Below are 21,682 nucleotides of genomic sequence, written 5' to 3'. Positions count from 1 at the left end.
AATGTGAAACATGTCCACTACCTATGTTAGACAAAGTCTGTATAAGGGAGCGTCCATAAATGACGTAGCATTTTTTGGCCATTTAATGACTACCTCTCCCCACTCGTAGCATATTTTTCCATACATAGGCCGATGCAAATATTTTATTTGTTTTATGTCACCTCCCCTTAAAAACCCCAAAATATTGAAGGGGCGAAAAAAAAACATGGCGTTCCATGGCTCCATTTTCAATAGATTTTTTTTTCTACAAGCACAATACTTGAAAAATATTTTATTCAATAGGGTAAGTGTACCAATTATAGCTATAGTACAAATTATTCGCCATAGTTAATTTTCACCCTTTAACGATATAAATCAACAAGAAATTTTTTGTGAACAACAGATCACGTTCCCAAAAAATGATTGCACTCATTTAAACTCCACATTTTGCTCAAATTATGGTATAAATAAATCATTTTCCTTAAAATGTCGGCTTCCTTGCACCCTTTTTCGCCATAGGCGCCATCCACAAATTACGTAACGCTCTAGGGGGAGGGGGGGGAGTATCGTCGAGCGTTACGGTCCATACAAAAAATTTCGGGGTTTCATACAAAAAAGCATTGCGGAGGGGGGAGGGGGGGTCGAAAAATGCCGATTTTAGCGTTACGTAATAAATGGATGCTGCCATAGTGTATCAGTTATGGTCAATCCCATAAGGAATGCATGCAATTAGTGCGAAAAGGAACCGAAGTTAAAAAATGTAACCATAACTGGTACAGGGTTCGTATCATTGGCACACGCTGTAATCAATACAAAAAGTAGTTTTGGTTCCGTTTCTATATTTTTCATATAAAGTATGGAAACTAAGCTGTCTTTTAACTTATTGATGACATTCGTTGGTCTTCTCGTTATTTTTGTATAAATAGCTTTCCTTAGGTAATGCCATAATTGGTACACGCACCCTAGTTGGTAAAAGTTTTAATTTTTCTATAGTTTTTTTTTGTTTGTTCCTTATTTATTTTTGCCCCCCCCCCTCGTGATGAGAGGTCTCGGACATAAAAGAAAAATAATATTTGCATCGGCCTAATACATGGTTCGTCACACAATTCCAGATTCCCCCCTCCCCTCTAAAATGCTACGTCATTCATGGACGCTTCCTAACACAATCACATATTTTGCTCCCTAAGTTGGACCCTTGGGGGAAATTTGTGAAGGAATCTATGAGTAGGCTCGTGAAGGAATAGGGTGCGAGCACCGGTTTTGGCCAGTCTAAGGGAAATCATTTTTATACAAATAGCCAATAATCATATGAAAACTACCAATGTGTCAAATGAAAGGTTTCAATCTAAATTTTGTAGTAAAATGTAGAAATCAAGCTGGATCATACTGAATTTTTACATTAAAAGTAGCACTGGCCAAAATAGAAGCACAGCCACAGTTTTGGCCATATTTTGGCCATATTTTTTTCAAAGGATTTTTTTCTTCCTGTTTTTAATTAAAATGTATGGTTTTCACAGCTGTAATCATTATATAATATTAGGATCTATTAGTAAAAAATAAATTTAAGCCGATTTAGATCACAACAGGCTGATTTCGCACTATGGCCAAAACTCCGGACTGGCCAAAACAGAAGCTTCTATCCTACCTCCTATACGAGTTACGGAAAGATTCACCGGAATATTTTTCGAAAGAATTTTCGAAAGAAACGTCTCAATATTTAGGAAGATTTTTTAACGAATGTCTGAAGGATTTTCTTAAGGAGTGTTTCTGAAGAAAACTTTAGCGACAAGTTTTGATCTTCCTTCTCTGAAGATTTTACAGAAATCTGGTGAAATTTCTGGAGGAATTTCTGTAAGTTATTCAGGAGAAATTTCTGAAGAAACCCGTGGAGAACTCTCAGGAAGAATGAGAATTTTCTTAAGGTGTCTCTGGACAATTTTCTAACAAAAAACTTCGGAAGAAAAGTTTCTGGAACAACTTCTTAAAGAATACTTGCAAGATTTATTGATAAAAACGCTGGAGAATTTTCTAAAGGAATCCGTGGAGGATTTTCCAAAAGAATCTCTAAAGATCTCTGAAGAAACCATGGAGGAATCACTGAGGAAATCTTTGGAAGGTTTTCTATCAAAATCCGTGTAGAAATTCCTGGAGGAGTCTATGAAAGATTTTCCATAAGAATCTCTAGCGGAATTTCTAAAGGAATCCCAGGAGAAAATTTCCGAATGATCCTGGGGAGGTTTTGAAAGAATTTCTTGAGGAGTTTTTGAAGTAAAGCCTGCAAAATTTTCTGAAAAAACCTTGTATAAAATTCTTGACGAATATGGAAGATTTTGTAATATTTAAAGAAATTCCTGGAAAACTTCCTGTTAGCCATTCTCCACAATTCCTATGAGAATTTCTGATGCAATCCCCGGGGAAATTTCTGAAGAATTCTCAGAAGATTTTTTGAGAGAATCAGTGAGGGATTTTTTGAAGGAATCGTTTGAGAAATTTCCTTCACTGCAACATAATGCAGCAAAAGCTTCCTACTTAATAAAATAAATTATTTTTTTCCGTCGCTAAAGTGTAAACAAACTAGTTTTCTTCGTCCAAGTGAGAATGCAAGTAAATGTGTGCGTGGATTTCTTGCATATATCGTATTTCATAACTACAGAGAAAGGTTTTTTTGTCGCACTAAGATGGCGTATAATGAACTGGCGGGCAAAAATAAAAACTTAAAATGTTTAAGGTCGTTATTTCGAAGCCATGCCTATCTCATTTCAAAAAAGCTTTTTGCTCATTTGTATTTTGAACACAAGATTTGATCGGAATGCGGAGAATTTGGTCAACTTTTCGAATAAACACCTATGGTCAAATCATTATTTTTTACTATCCTATGTACCATAGTGTTACGTAGAAGGTGTGCCGGGAATTGAATTGTGCCCGAAATAGACGTGGACTAGACGGAAACATAATTCGAGAGACAGTTATTCAATTGTAGATCTTTTACAATTCTTTTAAACATGATATGAAAGCTGATTTATAAATTCTGTTTTTCGATTTGAATAGCCCGTATGTTTGCTGTGATTAATAAGCAGATTCGACCTGTTCAAATCGAATGCAAGAATTAATAATTGAAACCAAATTGACCATGAGGTATTAGGCGAGGTGCAAGAATAAACTCGATAATTATTGGTCGATACTTAGCTAGACGGGAATCAGTTGAAATTCTGTTTGTAGTTGCCCTAAAGAGCATTATCTCTACATAAAAAAGTAAGCTTAAATTCTCATTGAGGAAATAAAACTCATATTCAGATCTCCTGTGTTTATATGTAGAGAAAGTTACGAAATTCAACAAAAAAATGTAGAAAAATTGATAAAGTACTGATTTCTGTATGTGATAGGAAGAAATTCAACAAGATCGTAGAATCTATTGAGAGTTGCTTTATCAAACGTTGTCAAACCACCCTAACAATTGAAATCCAAAGTTTTCTGGGGCAGCAATTTACGTATAAACATTTCTAAATACCGTATTAAAATAAATCCAAAATTTGATTCAAAATTCCTTCTATAAGTTATAGTTATGAGTTATATGTTGTGCTGTAATATAGTTATAAGTTATACTGAAGACACTTTTTATGTAACTTTTAAATTGATCGATCTAGAGGTATTTTTCTGAATAAGCTTAGGGTGGTTCAAGAAAAACCGGTTTTCTGGCGTTAACTTTTTCAGTTTTGATTTTTCATCAAAGTCTCCCAAGAAACACTTGAAGAGCATTTGAAGACGCGTCGTTTCGTGCGCTGAGATGGTCGTTATCTCTTTTGGTTCAAAAGTTACAGGCGTTTTTCTTAAGAAATCATAGTTTTTTAAAAAGGTGTTTTGATGGGTTGGGGCAAACATAAAAAATATCTTTTGCCCGCATTCAAAACACGAAATATTGTTATAAAACATATAAAAAAAAATAGAGGGGTGTTATTTTTGCAACTCAAGTAAAAAATATTTGAAAAGTGCCTATTTTTTCTAGAAAATCATCAATATATTTTGAACGGAATGACGCAGCAACCTTCTCAGCGCACGAAAATGTGTGTTTCTCAAAGCTCTAAAAATGGTTTTTAGACAACTTTGATGAGAAGTTTGAAACAAAAAAGATAAAGCGTTTAAACTGTTTTGACCAAATTTGGAGCATTTTCCCATAGTTTTCATAGGGTGACGCTAGAACAAATCGTTTTATTGCTTTAACTTTTTTGTTTCAAATTTCTCGTCAAAGTCGCCTGAGAACCACTTTTAGAGCTTCCAAAAACGCGCATTTTCGTGCGCTGAGAATAGTGCTACGTCATTCCGTTCAAAAGATATTGATGATTTTCTAGAAAAAATAGGCACTTTTCAAGTATTTTTCACTTGAGTTACAAAACTAACACCCCTCTAATTTTTTGATATGTTTTATAACAACATTTCTTCTTTTGGATGTGGGAGATATTTTAGTCCCAGTTAGAGATATTTTTTATGTTTGCCCCAACCCATCAAAACACCTTTTTAAAAAACTATGATTTCTTAAGAAAAACGCCTGGACTTTTGAACCAAAAGAGATAACGACCATCTCAGCGCACGAAACGACGCGTCTTCAAATGCTCTTCAAGTGTTTCTTGGGCGACTTTGATGAAAAATCAAAACTGAAAAAGTTAACGCCAGAAAACCGATTTTTCTTGAACCACCCTAAGTTTATGCAGAAAAATATCTCTAGATCGGTCAATTTTAAAGCTACATAAAAGTGTCTTCAGCAAACTTGCTCAAAATTGATAGATCTACAACTTTCCCGAAGAATGTATACAGTTATTTTTACAAATAAAAAAGCTTGGTTACCAATTTCTTTGAAAATATGGACCACCCTAATTTTCATGCACATTTTAAAGAGGACCTTATTATTAGGGACAACTTTGTAGAAGACCATATTTGACTAAAAACTCATTTGAAGGCGTTGAATGCATCTTTCCTCGTAAATCTGGTTCGTGGACCACTGTGCACAGCCGCAGGAAATTGTGATCTATCAACTAGTGAGTTTGATGATTCTTTAAGGAACTTCCTTGAGTAAGGGTCATCGAATCTACGAGAGCTACTTGTTGTATCTAAGAGCATTATGAATAAGGTTCATACTCTTACAGCATCAGACATACATGTTTTATGATTGTATAAGAATATTCCAGAACTTCATGGCCATCTAATCAACAAGCGTGATTTGTGATCTATTGGATTATTATGAATGACGTTAATGCTTACATAGCCTCGCTGACAAGTGGAAAGTTCATTATCTGTTAGAGGAACTCCAAGAAACCTCTTGAAACGCCATAAAACGCATTGAAACGCCTCTGACCACCCCATGAAGCCTCAATGTGATTCACGCTTGTTGAAACAACCTGAAACGCTCTGAAACGCCTTGAATGCTTTGATGCATCTCTACAACCTCCATGATACCTCTGTGAAATTCACCTGAGAGCCTCTGAAGCCTCCTAAAATTCCCCTGAAACCAACTGAAATGCATTGAAAAGTCATAAAACGTTTTGTAATGCTTCGAAACGCACGCTTTTAAAACCCCAATGGAATTTCCGTGAAGTTCAGTTTAGAGTCTCTGAAGCACCCTAAAACCTCCTCAAACGCCGTGAAACGTATTGAAACGCTATGAAATGGCTGTTATAGTAGTAACCCCAATGAAACTCTTTCGAGAGGGTCAAAAGTCCCCCAAAAAAGCCCCGAAAAAACGACCTGATACGCATCGAAACGTCTTCAAACGCTTTGAAATGCCTCTGTAATCCCCTATGCACCTTCCATGAAACTCGCCTGAGACCCGGGATGGCATAACGCACAGAAAATATGCACAGTGCAGCTCATTTTCATATTATGTACCGTGTAAAACCGCTTACGCTGAGGAGCATCCCTGCTTGAAAGCCGCTGAAGCCCCTTAAAACCTCTCTAAAACCTTCTGTAACGCTTTGAAATGCTTTGAAACGTCTCTGAAACCCTCATGAAATCTATGTGAAGTTCACCTGAGGGCCTCTGAGCTCAACAAAAACCCCTAAAATTTCTCTTAAACCTCCTGGAAACACCCTGAAGCGCCTTGAAAGGCTTTGGAACGCTTCTGAAACCCCCATTAACCCTCGAGCAGTCGCGTCTTTGACTACCTGCAGCGACGCCGCGCTCACGCTGTGTACCACAATCGTGCATTTTTCATGGTGCGTGTACTCAGTACACGACGCGACCGCTCCCGGGTTAAATCTCTGTGAACCTGAGAACCTCCGAAGCCTCCGAAAACAGCTCTTAAACGTCCTGAAACGCATTAAATCGTTTCTGAAATCATCGTGAAGCTCACCTAAGAGCCTGTAAAGCCTCCTAAAACGCCTCCCAAACCTCCAGAAACACATTGAAACGTCTTGAAATGCCTCTGAAACCCCCGTGACCTTCACCTGAGAGCCTATGAAGCCCCCTAAAAGCCCATGAAACCCCCTGAAGCGCCCTGAAACGCATCTGAACTCCCATCTCAAAATCTTTGTGACCCTTCCCCTTTACATCTGAGAGTCTTTACTCCGCTCCCCTTTGCATCTGCTAGTCACTTGCTCTTCTCAAACTTCTTAGCAACCTTGAAGTCTATTTAGGTAATGAACTAAATCCATTTAAGTAACAATCTATTTAGACAGTCCCGACTCGTTACTTTAATAGTTGTTCGGATGTAAAGGGTAAGGTGGGGTAAGAATCCATTTTCAAACATTCATAATTTATAATGAAACATAGTCTCACTTGTTAGGCATTCAAAGAGGGTAACAGCAACTAAACAATATTTTCTTGATAGTTCAGCAATAACATTCAAACTAATGTATTTTCATAGATTTTAGCGATTCTGAAAGTTGATTTGTAAAAGGGAAGTGGTGCAAAAAGACCATTTGTCGGGCATTTCAAACCTTCTTTCCCCCCTCTGTCACGCTGTTTTGAATACACAATACAAGGACAGGACAGCGTAGGCATCAACAACCATGCGCCTCCATGTGTTGCATGATATTGGAAATGATTCTATGCGTTGTGCCATTGTACCTCACATTGGTATTTTGTAGTTTGTTTCCCTCATTTTTCCCCAAAGATCCAACATAGCTTTTTGTAACACCTTAGGCTTCCTGCTTCAGATATTAACCCTAAAAGGGATACCTGGGGTCCATTGGACCCCAGGCCCTTCAGAGCTCGTCTTTGATGGAACACACTCAGCGATGTGACGAAACTGAGGCCATGAAGGTATCCCTTTTAGGGTTAATATGGGCCTGATATTCCCTATTGAAGCTGATTCAAGATGCATAGTAATCGAGCTACCCCTGTAGGTCTTTAGCGATCCTCCCCACGAACTACCATCCTCAATCTTACCTGCTACGGGTGCCAGTGCGAATCCAATCCACAGTATCCACGGGAGCCATTGGTATTGGTAAGCCACTTGCTGCCGGACGCGACCGCCCTCTGGTGACGTCATTTTTCTCTGCGCGCTTGTTCACAGCGCTATTCACCACCCGGTGGTGAATTTCCGTTTCGTTGATAACTTCTGCAGCACGCATACATGTGCGCACGCACCGCTCCGGAGATCATATGGTCAATCGAACTGATCTTGCTCGCGACTTTCGATCGCAATAAAAATTCACTTTTCACCTTCCCCAATTCTTCTCTGTTTTCACGTTTTGGAACTTATGAATTTTAATGCCACTGCACCACAGGTCGCGTCTTGGTCGTTCGCTGGGGGGCAATCTGAGGCCCTTACACAATAGGGACCTTGTTTCCTTCCTTATTCACCGCACTTGGTCTTCACGTTTCACCCACGGAGATGATTCGTAAGTTATGAAATCTGAAGATGATCGAGCCAAGGTAAACCACACCTTTCTCGCCGTGATGGTTGACTCAACGTTTATGCAAAAAAGGAAAATATAACGAAACTCGAATCTGGTTTACACACACGTAACCCGCAAATTTATGCCACCTTCTTCTCGGAGCAGCGCAGATCTTGGAGATTCCCCGTTTTATTTTTCATCAGCCGTTGTTGTTGAGTTGCGTTGCGTTACACCACGTTGCACGGTGATCGTTCACACATTCGCGTTGTTTTCGCTTTATCACTCTTGGATCCAAAAATGCCCGGCTTGTGGCCAATTAGCGGGCAAGCGGCGAACCCTCGTCCGAACAAGCGGACCAACGAACGAATCGACCGTATCTTCTTATGTAATGACGTAGACATTGAATTTGGCAACCGCGGAACGGCAATTTCTTCTCTTTCGACTATTGCGGCCGGTGATGTAAGGCTGCGACATTTTTTGTGCACTTTGTGTTTTTTTACTTCACAGGTATATTGGTTGATTCTTTTTGAATGGGATTTGAATTTACACGGATACCTTTGTCTTGGTTTGGGTTGAACTGGTTTCTAGATCACATTTATTATTGGTTGAATGTTGAGACCTGCGGATAAAAGGAAAATACATATCAATTATTTCAGGCCGTATTTAATAGTGTCTTTAGGTACTGCCTAATATAGATTGAATTGAGGTATTGCTGACTGACTATTCCTCGTTATAATCTACTATCCTACTCCTACTATTGTCGTTCGAAACTCACGCGAGAAATCTCAGGAGGTTATGTTATCCTTCATTTGAATAGCTCACGCACGTGAACTACTTTCGAGACAATGATGAATAGCATATAGCTGCCCATGATTTAGCGGGGCCCAGGTGCAAAGGGGTGTAAGTGATATTTTCGTCCATTTTGAGCTGAGTATAAAAAAATCTTCAGATTTTAAGGCCTCGTGAACTTTTTTTAAGATTGTTTTTTACGATGATTAGAAAAATTGCTCTGAAGTTTTTTTTACGACGGTAATAATACCGCTTAAAAAAACGCGTTATATCAAAAACTGTCGTAAAAAAACCTCGTTATTTCCAAAAACGTCGTGAAAAAGTCAAGTCACGGTAGATGTGGTCCTGGATGTTTACGCGTATTTTTAAAAAACGCGGACCGCGTAAAAAAACCGCGTGAAAAAAAACGCGTATAAAAAAACTTTAGTGTACAATAAATCGGCGAAAATTTTTGATTTTGAAAGTCCATACATTTTGTATGGGATGACAATTTTGTGCAAAACTTTAAGTATTATTTACTCGAAAATGGGTTTTTGTCACTTTACCCCTTTGCTTCTAACTCCCTCATTAAAAAAAAAAAAAAAAAAATTGAATTGTTGCTTTATAATAATTATGATAGCTGAACTACAGTAATGATGCACACATAATTGTACAAACTCTTATTCAATCGAAAAAGTACCCAATGCTCAACCTTTCGTATCGGTATGAAAATTCATCATCTCTAGGATGGTGCAGATAGGAAGGTATGCGGCTGGCAATCGACGGGCCTCGAGTTCGAAACTTGATTTAGGTAAATATATGGGTAGTTATTATTTCATAATAGTTGTGTGCCAATCATAAACTCTCGTGGAAATGAAAACAAATGAATTTTATTTGTTTTTAATCGTTTTTGATATAGCTGAATATTTCTAAAACGCTTTTATGCAATTCAGTATCATAATTATAATTTTATATAACTCATTTTGGTATCATAATGACCAACTTTTCCACGCTGGTTAATTATGCAACTGAAATGAGATGCATAATGAAAAATAGTTACATAATGATCATAATGCAACTCATTTGCTCGGCCAGCCTCGTTGGATAAATGTACGGCTCGTGCTGAAAAAATCAACCTTTTGCAACTCGTTATAATATAACGTTATAATAAATCGGTTATATTAATAACTAGCTTTCCCGGCAAACTTTGTCTTGCCAATCTTGTGGTGGATTGTCAGACTGCGCTCATTTAGCACCGCACTCTAGATTGATTTCATTTCGATCATGTTGATTTTCTTCCCAGATCATCAAAAATCAGCATTTTCTTACTGTTTCGATGATTTTCGTAACTTTTACTATTTATAAACACAGCCACTATGAGTACGAATCAAACCATGCCAGAGTCATCCTGATCAGTTCACCCGTTCGTGAGTTTTGTAGCCTCAAAGGAACTTCAAACTCATTTTTATATATATAGAAGACTAGGTGTCCCGGTAAACATCGTTCTGTCTGCCTACTGTGTTTTTTGACACGCAACTTTCTCGATTTGGGTGCGTTCCCGGTCGATTTTCCCAATTATTTTATCGTAAGAACACGTCGGAGCCCTTCACAAAAAAAACACCGAAAGAATGGTGAAGATCCGTTGGCCCGTTCCCGAGCCTATTCGTGACATACAAACACCGGAGGAACTTTTGGACCAATTCCCGGAGGAACTTCTGGAACAATTTCCGTAGGAACTCCTAGGGCATCTTTCGGAATAACTCCTGGGGCGATTCCTGGAGCAACTTTTTAAGGAATGCTTGGAGATACTTCCGAAGGAATGTCTGAAGAAATTCCCGGAGTAGCTGCTTGGGTAATTTGCGGTGGAAATCCTGTAGTGATTCCCGGAGGAACTTCTAGAGTAGTTTCCGAAAAAGAAAATTCCTGGAGGAACTTCTGAAGCCATTCCCGAAGGAACTCTTTTAATGATTCCCGCAGAAACTCCTGGGTCAATCTCCGCAGAGACTCAATTTCCGAAGGAACTCCTAAAGCGATTCCCGGAGAAATCCCTGGCGCAATTTGTGGTGCAACCCTTTAAGCATTTCCCGGAGGAACCCTTGATGAGTGTAGATTTAGCAATTAGGTTAAAATACACATAAATAAAAACAAAAAAAAAAACTCCTGGAGCAAGGCACGAAGGAACTCCTGGAGCAACTCCCAAAAGAACTTTAGAAGGAACTCCTGGCGCAACTGCCGAAGCAACTCTTGAAGCAATTTTCGCAAAAACTTCTGGAGCAAGTCATGGAGGAACTCCTGGACTAATTACACTTGTTTACAGCATTTTTGAACTTGGTAAGCTGATAATCGTTTTTGGTGTAGAAACATGCCCTGAGTTCGAAAACGCGAAGGAAAAAAATTACAGTAGAGCGAAAATTTTTTCAACTTTCCATACAAGGTTGAAGATTTGAAATCGATTTTTGTTCTATTTTTTAGCAAAGTCACTCACCTCACACATCTCATTCTCCGTAATCAATGCTCCGATTGAGCTGATTTTCTTACTGTAACTCACCTACATATGATATGTCAAATAAACGTCGAGAAAGAATTTTTAAATTGTTTTTTTTCTTATTGAAAAAAATACATTTCTTCATATTTTTTCGGAAATTTTGCTAAAATTTAAGGAGATCGTCCCCAAAACTCGCCAATATCTTGATTTTGATCAATCTGACGCAAAACCTGCATTCAGATGATCGAATGGTATTGTATTCTGCTTTCAATTTATGGACAAAGATTTAAAATTGGTTGAACAATACGCAAGATATTTGAATTTTATTAAATCCCATATTTTAAAAAGTTGTAAAACTCGATATTGAGCTAAAACTCAAAAACTGGTCTACTTTAAATTTTTTGAATCACGGTTTCGAAATCAGCGCTAAATTATGCTTCAAAAATGTTGGTCGTTGACAGAAGTTCACGACTTTCGTTTTATTTTGTAAACTAGTGTTATTGGAGGAACTCCGGGAGCAAGTTCCAAGAACTCCTGGAGAGATTCCCGTTGGAACTTTTAGAGCAATTCCCGCTGGAACTCTTAGCGCAATTTCCGGAGTAACTCTTGAAGCAATTCTCGCAAAAACTCCTGGAGCAAGTCACGGAGGAACTCCTGGACTAATTCTCGGAGGAACTCTTGACTCAACTGCTGGTGCAACTCTTAACGTAATTTCTGGATAAACTTTTGAAGCAATTCCTGGGGGAACTTCTAAAGTAATTTCCGAGGAGCTTGTGGTGCAATTTCAGAGGAACTCCTGGAGAGATTCCCTTTGAAACTTCTTCTGGAGGAACTCCTGGAGCGATTCCCGGAAGAACTCCAGGAACACTGCCCAGAAGAACTCCAGAAGCAATTGCCGGAGCATGTTACGATAGAATTCCTGGAGCGAATCCTTATTCCTTATTTCTTATTCCCGGAATTCGTTCCGTAAACGAAAGTTGTGAGATTCTTCCAAGAGTACCTGGATTCTTGCAGAAATTCCTTCCAAAAAGTCTTTAGAAATTTGTATGGAGGTACTCCAGGATTCTTCCTGAAAATCCTTCAGGGATTATTCTTTTTGAAATTTGAAATTCTTTTAGGCATTTCTCTCGTGGTTGTTCTTGGGTTGTTCTAGGAATTTAATCTAGGATTCGTCTAGGAGTTTCACCTGTCATTCCTCAGGGAGTTCTATCTGAGATTATTCTTTAGTTATAGTTTCTTTTGGAATATCTTCAGAAGTTTTTTTCTGTCATTTCTAGAATAAATTCCTGGATAAAAGGGAATCCCGCAAGGAACTTTTGAAGGAAACCCAGAAGGAACTCCAGGTAGAATTCCGAGAATTTCCTACAAAGCTGATGGAGGAATTCCTTAAGAAATTGTACGATGAATTCCTAAAAGAGTTCCCGCAGGAATCCCGAGAGAAAGTTCCGGAGGAATCCCGGTAGGATCTCATGAAGCAATCTCGGAGGTAATTGCGGATAGAATCTCGGATGAAGTTCCTGGAGGAATCCCGGAAGAGGTTCTTGGAGGAGTCTCGGAAGGAGTTCCATAAAGAATCCCGGAGTGAATCCCGGAGAAATCCTGGAAGAGGTTCTTGGTACAATCCTGGGAGGGATTCCCGTAGGAGTACCGGAAAAAGTTCCCGAATGGATTCCGGAAGCAGTTCCTGAAATAATCTTGGAAAGAGTTCCTGGAGGAAGGTAATGGAGGAATACTGGAAAAGGTTTTTGTAGGATCACCGGAAGCGTAAGCCGTAAGTCAAGCACACTTTCCCATGTACGCGAATACCACATAGTGATTACAGACAAACAGACGTAGCACTCCATCTTGCACAGATTTATCGGCCTTTAATAAAAATATAATAGATTGTCAACTGCCCACTCGTGGCGCTTGCATCGTTTTTGTTCGAGTTTGACGTTTGGCCTAGTTGATGGTTGGATAAACTCAGTCATTTTAGCATTGGGCGAACGTGTTTCCGTGACTACAGTGTTGGAGTGTAGGTGGGATATGGTTGGCAATGGGCTCACACATTAGTGCGTGGATGTCAGGTGTAAAGGTTAGTGTATTTATTACCATGAAGACACAGTTCGCTTGATTGCATAACCCGTAGGCGTTATCTGACATTGTGCTAGGAGAGCTGGAACGGAAATCGCTTTTTCAACCCGTTTCTGTTCTAGCGATGGCTATGAACATGTCAATATATACATCTATATTTAAGGAGGGAGAAAGTATATTATAGAAAGATAGTAAGTAGCATGAAAGGGACATGCCAGGGATTGAACCCAGTACCGTCTGTATACGAATCAGAAGCCGTAGCCACTAGACCAACAAGTCCTTCTTGTACAAATCAAATAGATTGATTTCTGAACCAAAGAGTTCTGTTCTTCTAAGAAATACATAAAATAATCTTATGACAAACATCGAATTCAAACCCCTCATTTGGCATTGTGTTCCGACAACTTACTGCTAAGCTAACAAACACCGCAGCGCACGGGCATGAATGACGACGAAAATGAAGAAAAAATAACATAAATTTGAAGGTGAACTTCTTTTGGTTGGGGAGCTCCGTGGTTCCTGGTGGAGCAAGTTATAGCGCTTTAAATGACTAATCAAGACTTGATTCCGGGACGATTGAAGTCGAAAAAGTACCGGTCCAGTCCGGACGCTGCTCGATGATCGATTCAATCAAACTGACGGCTACACAGAGAGAAGGGGCTGTCCATAAACCACGTTGTCATTTTTTTGAGACTTTTCAACCCCCCCCCCCCCTGCGTGGTCATTAGTCCATACAAATTTTTTTATTAGTCCATACAAAATGGTCATTGGCCGAACCACCCCCCCCCCTTATGACCACGTGGTTTATGGACAGCCCCGAACCATCAAGTTGCGAATTCCTCTTCTTCGTACTAGATTTGGTATTAGTATTAGGGAAGTTATGTTTATGGCACACACTGCATATTTATTCAATTTTTTGTTCATTATAACACAAATCGTGTTGGGCTTATTGTTCATTATTCGCTTGAACCCGGAAAAGATTATTGCTGTTCGCATGGAGTTGGGCTGCAAAACGGTGAGTCGATAAGGAGAGCGCCCAATATAGCTCTGGTCCTCACAAGTTCCTACCTCATGCTTCCACGGGTCAAACGATGACAAAGACCGCCAGCTAAGAGTTGTGTGCTTAGCTGGTAGCGCAGCCTGGGCACTGTTGTCCTTCTGACTTCAGCTAGATTGAGGAGGTACGATCCGAGTGTCTGTTCACCAAGGAGGTGCGGCTCAAACAGCGTCTGTTCTGGCATCCAGCGGCTGAGTAAGAAACGCTGCACCACGCCCAGCTAGATCCAAGGTGGTAGCCCCATCAGCGTGGTCGTCCCAGTGTTGGTTGGGACGTTAAACAGAACTGGCACGATGGCCCTCCGGCGAGACAGGAGTGTTGGCGTAGGCCCAATAAGCCACCCGTAAAAATCCCCATTGCGAATAACATAGGAGAAAATACGACTCGATACAATCGGCAAAGACCCACGCGACGAAATAAGGACTACGATTGGAAACTTGGAACATGGAACTGCAAGTCACTAGGTTTCGCAGGATGTGACAGGATAATCTACGACGAACTACATCCCCGCAACTTCGACATCGTGGCGTTGCAGGAACTTTGTTGGACTGGAGAGAAAGTGTGGAAAAGCGGGCATCGAGCGGCTACCTTCTACCAAAGCTGTGGCACCACCAATGAACTGGGAACAGGATTTATAGTGTTGGGCAAGATGCGACAACGTGTGATCGGGTGGCAGCCGATCAACGCAAGGATGTGCATGTTGAGAGTTAAGGGCCGTTTCTTCAACTACAGCATCATCAACGTCCACTGCTACAGCATCATCAACGTCCACTGCCCACACGAAGGGAGACCCGATGACGAGAAAGAAGCGTTCTACGCGCAGTTAGAGCAAACATACGATGGTTTCTCGCCGCGTGACGTGAAAATCGTTGTCGGCGACATGAACGCGCAGGTAGGGAGGGAGGAAATGTACAGACCGGTAATCGGGCGAAACAGCCTGCACGCCGTATCGAATGATAACGGCCAGCGATGCGTAAACTTTGCAGCCTCCCGTGGTATGGTAGTCCGAAGCACCTTCTTCCCCCGCAAAGATATCCACAAAGCCACCTGGAGATCACCCGACCATCAAACAGAAAACCAAATCGACCACGTTCTAATCGACGGTAAATTCTTCTCGGATATAACCAACGTCCGCACATACCGCAGTGCGAATATAGATTCGGATCACTACATAGTCGCTGTATGCATGCGCTCAAAACTTTCGACAGTTATCACCACGCGTCGAAGTCGAACGCCGCGGCTCAACATCGAGCAACTTCGTAACGTAGAAGTGGCTCAAGACTACGCGCAGCAGTTAGCAGTGGCCCTACCAACGGAAGAGCAGCTTGGCGCAGCTACACTTGAAGATGGCTGGAGGGACATCCGATCCGCCATAGGTAGTGTAGTGAATAGAGTTGGGTTATGCAGACTTTGAGTAAATTTGAATTACAGTGTACACATGACAGCTAGGGCTGTGACTTTTCGAGGAACACAATAGAAAATGGAACGGCTAAATGTCATTGAGTTGGAAATCATGCTTCAGTTTTGTGACTACTGTTGTGATGAACGGTCGACATCGTGTTCGATCTTCAAGTCGGTCGGGAAATCGTAAATAATGTGTGTCCGTTTTAAAGTGGCTATGTTTGAATACGACATGGCGCAGCCGGTGGTGAAATTTTCGGTTGTATTTCGACGGAGAGCGCGAGAAAGCGGCAAGTGATTCTATTCGTTGGAAGGGGAGATTTCCCTGCAGGAGTTTGGTTACCAGAGAGTATCCGTTGGGAGAGTGTAATTTCCCAGCGGATGATGATTCGGCCAGACGGGAGAGAGTGATTTCCCGCAAGATCAGTGGACCGTTGGGGGAGTGTGATTTCCAAGCGGATGATTCGGCCGGACGGGAGAAAGAACTTCCGTTTTCTGGGAGAGCGAGATTTCCCTACAAGAGTTGGGTTACCAGAGAGTATCCGTTGGGAGAGTGTGATTTCCCAGCGGATGATGATTCGGCCAGACGGGAGAGAGTGAATTCCCGCAAGATCAGTGGACCGTTGGGGGAGTGTGATTTCCCAGCGGATGATTCGGCCGGACGGGAGAAAGAACTTCCTTTTTCTGGGAGAGAGAAATTTCCCTACAAGATTTGTGTTACCAGAGAGTATCCGTTGGGAGAGTGTGATTTCCCAGCGGATGATGATTCGGCCAGACGGGAGAGAGTGATTTCCCGCAAGATCAGTGGACCGTTGGGGGAGTGTGATTTCCCAGCGGATGATTCGGCCGGACGGGAGAAAGAACTTCCATTTTCTGGGAGAGAGAAATTTCCCTACAAGATTTGGGTTACCAGAGAGTATCCGTTGGGAGAGTGTGATTTCCCAGCGGATGATGATTCGGCCAGACGGGAGAGAGTGATTTCCCGCAAGCTAAGTGGACCGTTGGGAGAGTGTGATTTCCCAGCGGATAGTGATTCGGCCGGACGAAGAGAGAGAGATCCCTGCAGGATTTTTTTTGTTTACCAGAGAGTATCCGTTGGGAGAGTGTGATTTCCCAGCGGATGATGATTCGGCCGGACCGGAGAGAGAGCTTCCGTTTTTTGGGAGATGATGATGATGATGATGATGATGATGATGATGATGATGATGATGATGATGATGATGATGATGATGATGATGATGATGATGATGATGATGATGATGATGATGATGATGATGATGATGATGATGATGATGATGATGATGATGATGATGATGATGATGATGATGATGATGATGATGATGATGATGATGATGATGATGATGATGATGATGATGATGATGATGATGATGATGATGATGATGATGATGATGATGATGATGATGATGATGATGATGATGATGATGATGATGATGATGATGATGATGATGATGATGATGATGATGATGATGATGATGATGATGATGATGATGATGATGATGATGATGATGATGATGATGATGATGATGATGATGATGATGATGATGATGATGATGATGATGATGATGATGATGATGATGATGATGATGATGATGATGATGATGATGATGATGATGATGATGATGATGATGATGATGATGATGATGATGATGATGATGATGATGATGATGATGATGATGATGATGATGATGATGATGATGATGATGATGATGATGATGATGATGATGATGATGATGATGATGATGATGATGATGATGATGATGATGATGATGATGATGATGATGATGATGATGATGATGATGATGATGATGATGATGATGATGATGATGATGATGATGATGATGATGATGATGATGATGATGATGATGATGATGATGATGATGATGATGATGATGATGATGATGATGATGATGATGATGATGATGATGATGATGATGATGATGATGATGATGATGATGATGATGATGATGATGATGATGATGATGATGATGATGATGATGATGATGATGATGATGATGATGATGATGATGATGATGATGATGATGATGATGATGATGATGATGATGATGATGATGATGATGATGATGATGATGATGATGATGATGATGATGATGATGATGATGATGATGATGATGATGATGATGATGATGATGATGATGATGATGATGATGATGATGATGATGATGATGATGATGATGATGATGATGATGATGATGATGATGATGATGATGATGATGATGATGATGATGATGATGATGATGATGATGATGATGATGATGATGATGATGATGATGATGATGATGATGATGATGATGATGATGATGATGATGATGATGATGATGATGATGATGATGATGATGATGATGATGATGATGATGATGATGATGATGATGATGATGATGATGATGATGATGATGATGATGATGATGATGATGATGATGATGATGATGATGATGATGATGATGATGATGATGATGATGATGATGATGATGATGATGATGATGATGATGATGATGATGATGATGATGATGATGATGATGATGATGATGATGATGATGATGATGATGATGATGATGATGATGATGATGATGATGATGATGATGATGATGATGATGATGATGATGATGATGATGATGATGATGATGATGATGATGATGATGATGATGATGATGATGATGATGATGATGATGATGATGATGATGATGATGATGATGATGATGATGATGATGATGATGATGATGATGATGATGATGATGATGATGATGATGATGATGATGATGATGATGATGATGATGATGATGATGATGATGATGATGATGATGATGATGATGATGATGATGATGATGATGATGATGATGATGATGATGATGATGATGATGATGATGATGATGATGATGATGATGATGATGATGATGATGATGATGATGATGATGATGATGATGATGATGATGATGATGATGATGATGATGATGATGATGATGATGATGATGATGATGATGATGATGATGATGATGATGATGATGATGATGATGATGATGATGATGATGATGATGATGATGATGATGATGATGATGATGATGATGATGATGATGATGATGATGATGATGATGATGATGATGATGATGATGATGATGATGATGATGATGATGATGATGATGATGATGATGATGATGATGATGATGATGATGATGATGATGATGATGATGATGATGATGATGATGATGATGATGATGATGATGATGATGATGATGATGATGATGATGATGATGATGATGATGATGATGATGATGATGATGATGATGATGATGATGATGATGATGATGATGATGATGATGATGATGATGATGATGATGATGATGATGATGATGATGATGATGATGATGATGATGATGATGATGATGATGATGATGATGATGATGATGATGATGATGATGATGATGATGATGATGATGATGATGATGATGATGATGATGATGATGATGATGATGATGATGATGATGATGATGATGATGATGATGATGATGATGATGATGATGATGATGATGATGATGATGATGATGATGATGATGATGATGATGATGATGATGATGATGATGATGATGATGATGATGATGATGATGATGATGATGATGATGATGATGATGATGATGATGATGATGATGATGATGATGATGATGATGATGATGATGATGATGATGATGATGATGATGATGATGATGATGATGATGATGATGATGATGATGATGATGATGATGATGATGATGATGATGATGATGATGATGATGATGATGATGATGATGATGATGATGATGATGATGATGATGATGATGATGATGATGATGATGATGATGATGATGATGATGATGATGATGATGATGATGATGATGATGATGATGATGATGATGATGATGATGATGATGATGATGATGATGATGATGATGATGATGATGATGATGATGATGATGATGATGATGATGATGATGATGATGATGATGATGATGATGATGATGATGATGATGATGATGATGATGATGATGATGATGATGATGATGATGATGATGATGATGATGATGATGATGATGATGATGATGATGATGATGATGATGATGATGATGATGATGATGATGATGATGATGATGATGATGATGATGATGATGATGATGATGATGATGATGATGATGATGATGATGATGATGATGATGATGATGATGATGATGATGATGATGATGATGATGATGATGATGATGATGATGATGATGATGATGATGATGATGATGATGATGATGATGATGATGATGATGATGATGATGATGATGATGATGATGATGATGATGATGATGATGATGATGATGATGATGATGATGATGATGATGATGATGATGATGATGATGATGATGATGATGATGATGATGATGATGATGATGATGATGATGATGATGATGATGATGATGATGATGATGATGATGATGATGATGATGATGATGATGATGATGATGATGATGATGATGATGATGATGATGATGATGATGATGATGATGATGATGATGATGATGATGATGATGATGATGATGATGATGATGATGATGATGATGATGATGATGATGATGATGATGATGATGATGATGATGATGATGATGATGATGATGATGATGATGATGATGATGATGATGATGATGATGATGATGATGATGATGATGATGATGATGATGATGATGATGATGATGATGATGATGATGATGATGATGATGATGATGATGATGATGATGATGATGATGATGATGATGATGATGATGATGATGATGATGATGATGATGATGATGATGATGATGATGATGATGATGATGATGATGATGATGATGATGATGATGATGATGATGATGATGATGATGATGATGATGATGATGATGATGATGATGATGATGATGATGATGATGATGATGATGATGATGATGATGATGATGATGATGATGATGATGATGATGATGATGATGATGATGATGATGATGATGATGATGATGATGATGATGATGATGATGATGATGATGATGATGATGATGATGATGATGATGATGATGATGATGATGATGATGATGATGATGATGATGATGATGATGATGATGATGATGATGATGATGATGATGATGATGATGATGATGATGATGATGATGATGATGATGATGATGATGATGATGATGATGATGATGATGATGATGATGATGATGATGATGATGATGATGATGATGATGATGATGATGATGATGATGATGATGATGATGATGATGATGATGATGATGATGATGATGATGATGATGATGATGATGATGATGATGATGATGATGATGATGATGATGATGATGATGATGATGATGATGATGATGATGATGATGATGATGATGATGATGATGATGATGATGATGATGATGATGATGATGATGATGATGATGATGATGATGATGATGATGATGATGATGATGATGATGATGATGATGATGATGATGATGATGATGATGATGATGATGATGATGATGATGATGATGATGATGATGATGATGATGATGATGATGATGATGATGATGATGATGATGATGATGATGATGATGATGATGATGATGATGATGATGATGATGATGATGATGATGATGATGATGATGATGATGATGATGATGATGATGATGATGATGATGATGATGATGATGATGATGATGATGATGATGATGATGATGATGATGATGATGATGATGATGATGATGATGATGATGATGATGATGATGATGATGATGATGATGATGATGATGATGATGATGATGATGATGATGATGATGATGATGATGATGATGATGATGATGATGATGATGATGATGATGATGATGATGATGATGATGATGATGATGATGATGATGATGATGATGATGATGATGATGATGATGATGATGATGATGATGATGATGATGATGATGATGATGATGATGATGATGATGATGATGATGATGATGATGATGATGATGATGATGATGATGATGATGATGATGATGATGATGATGATGATGATGATGATGATGATGATGATGATGA

At 39.2% G+C, this 21,682-nt stretch overlaps 2 protein-coding genes across 2 annotated transcripts in view; both read right to left on the bottom strand.

Moving 5' to 3' along the window:
• LOC109408989 (tyrosine kinase receptor Cad96Ca) overlaps nt 1–8,267 on the bottom strand; it is a 37,699-nt gene extending 29,432 nt beyond the window's left edge. Inside the window, exon 1 of the mRNA XM_019682393.3 lies at nt 7,357–8,267. Within this exon, the coding sequence (XP_019537938.3) occupies nt 7,357–7,459 (103 nt within the window). The 5' untranslated portion in view covers nt 7,460–8,267. The remainder of the gene's footprint in view (nt 1–7,356) is intronic.
• An 8,600-nt stretch (nt 8,268–16,867) lies between these two features.
• LOC134291202 (uncharacterized protein DDB_G0271670) lies at nt 16,868–17,527 on the bottom strand (the record flags this gene model as incomplete). Its single annotated transcript, XM_062858676.1, has 1 exon — nt 16,868–17,527. A coding segment is annotated over one exon (660 nt), but the record flags the coding sequence as incomplete, so codon positions are not given.
• Nucleotides 17,528–21,682: the final 4,155 nt, after the last annotated feature.

The sequence above is a fragment of the Aedes albopictus genome, chromosome 3, assembly GCF_035046485.1.
Source record: "Aedes albopictus strain Foshan chromosome 3, AalbF5, whole genome shotgun sequence".
In the NCBI taxonomy this organism is placed as follows: domain Eukaryota; kingdom Metazoa; phylum Arthropoda; class Insecta; order Diptera; family Culicidae; genus Aedes; species Aedes albopictus.
This window is presented reverse-complemented; position numbering and strand designations above follow the sequence as displayed.